General features: G+C 26.6%; 1 protein-coding gene across 1 annotated transcript in view; it reads right to left on the bottom strand.

Moving 5' to 3' along the window:
- Positions 1 to 1298, bottom strand: part of HEPACAM2 (HEPACAM family member 2) — a 50206-nt gene that overhangs the window by 8096 nt on the left and 40812 nt on the right. The window contains exons 5-7 of the mRNA XM_007939853.2: positions 332 to 457; positions 214 to 238; positions 88 to 125 (exon numbers count right to left, since the gene is read on the bottom strand). Coding sequence (XP_007938044.1) covers positions 88 to 125; positions 214 to 238; positions 332 to 457 — 189 coding nt within the window. The remainder of the gene's footprint in view (positions 1 to 87; positions 126 to 213; positions 239 to 331; positions 458 to 1298) is intronic.

The raw sequence follows: 1298 nt of genomic DNA, 5'->3' as shown, positions 1-1298 counted from the left end.
CAATAGTATGTTATATATAATTATTAATATCAATAATATTATCTAATACACATTAACATTAATAACCCCTTTCAGCTTGGCCATTACCTGAAAATGTATGAGCTTTCCTATATTCTGTTTCTGGTCTGCAAAGATAAATAGGCATTTCTGTCACTGGTAATTATTGAGAAAAAGCATTCAAGAACAAAAAAATTGTAGAAACATATGCATTACCTGCCTTCTAGTTTCTGTTTTATAACTAAAACCAAGAGAGAAAAAACATAGTAAGTTACATTTTTAGTACATTTATAAAGCTACCTTGTTTTCTTTTCTTTTCTAATTTTTAACCTACCTTTGTAGGGTTGATATTTTTTCCATAGGAGGAGAAGACTCATGGATACAATCAAAAATACTGATATTCCAGTTATACTTGCTAAAGGTGACAATGATTTCCCTTTTTGTGCAAGCTTCTCCAGTCCTATATAAGAAGAAAAAATATATTATTGACAATTTCTTAAATTTTTCTTAAATTTTCATTTGCTTTATCCGAAATGAAACACTGCTGTAAAATGATGATATCTCCCATTCTGATTGTGGATTTTTAAATTTTCTCTGACAATTTTTGCTATTTATTAAGTACATTTTGAAGCTATGCTATTAGATCCATAAAAAAATCAGAATTTTATATCATCCTACTGGGTAAATCCCTTTAACTTTATCAAATGTTCATTTTTTAAAATCTGGAGTAATTTTTCTTGCCTTAAAGTCTAATTTATCTGATTTTGGTATGGCTAGATCAGCTTTCCTCTAGTTAATATTAGGTTTATTTGTTTATCCTTTTATTTTCAACATTTCAGTATCTTTATATATAAAATATATATATACGTCTTATAGCAGCAAATGACTTTTTTAAAAAAATCTACTTTGACAATATTTGTTTTTTAGTTAGAGTATCTTGTCCATTTATATTTAATGTATTTACTAATATATTTCAGTTTAAATCTATGATCTTATGATTCTTTCTCTATATCTGACATTGTTTCTTTCTATCTTCTTTTTTAATTTGTATTAGTCAGACTTTTATTTTATTCTCCTTTTCATTACTATTTCCTTATTAGTTACACTTTTTTATTTGTCTCTTAGTGGAAACTCTAGAGACTAAAATATACATCCTTTAGTTATTAAAGTCTAATAAAAATGAATTCTTTTACCATTTACCACTTCCACCCACTTCCACAATGTAAGAATAAGATCCATATTAAATATGGCAAAACTAAGACTCCAGGACTCAAATTTGAATTTAGTAATGTCTGAAGGTA

The sequence above is a fragment of the Orycteropus afer genome, unplaced genomic scaffold, assembly GCF_000298275.1.
Source record: "Orycteropus afer afer isolate SDZICR_OR568_19922 unplaced genomic scaffold, OryAfe1.0 scaffold00063, whole genome shotgun sequence".
In the NCBI taxonomy this organism is placed as follows: domain Eukaryota; kingdom Metazoa; phylum Chordata; class Mammalia; order Tubulidentata; family Orycteropodidae; genus Orycteropus; species Orycteropus afer.
This window is presented reverse-complemented; position numbering and strand designations above follow the sequence as displayed.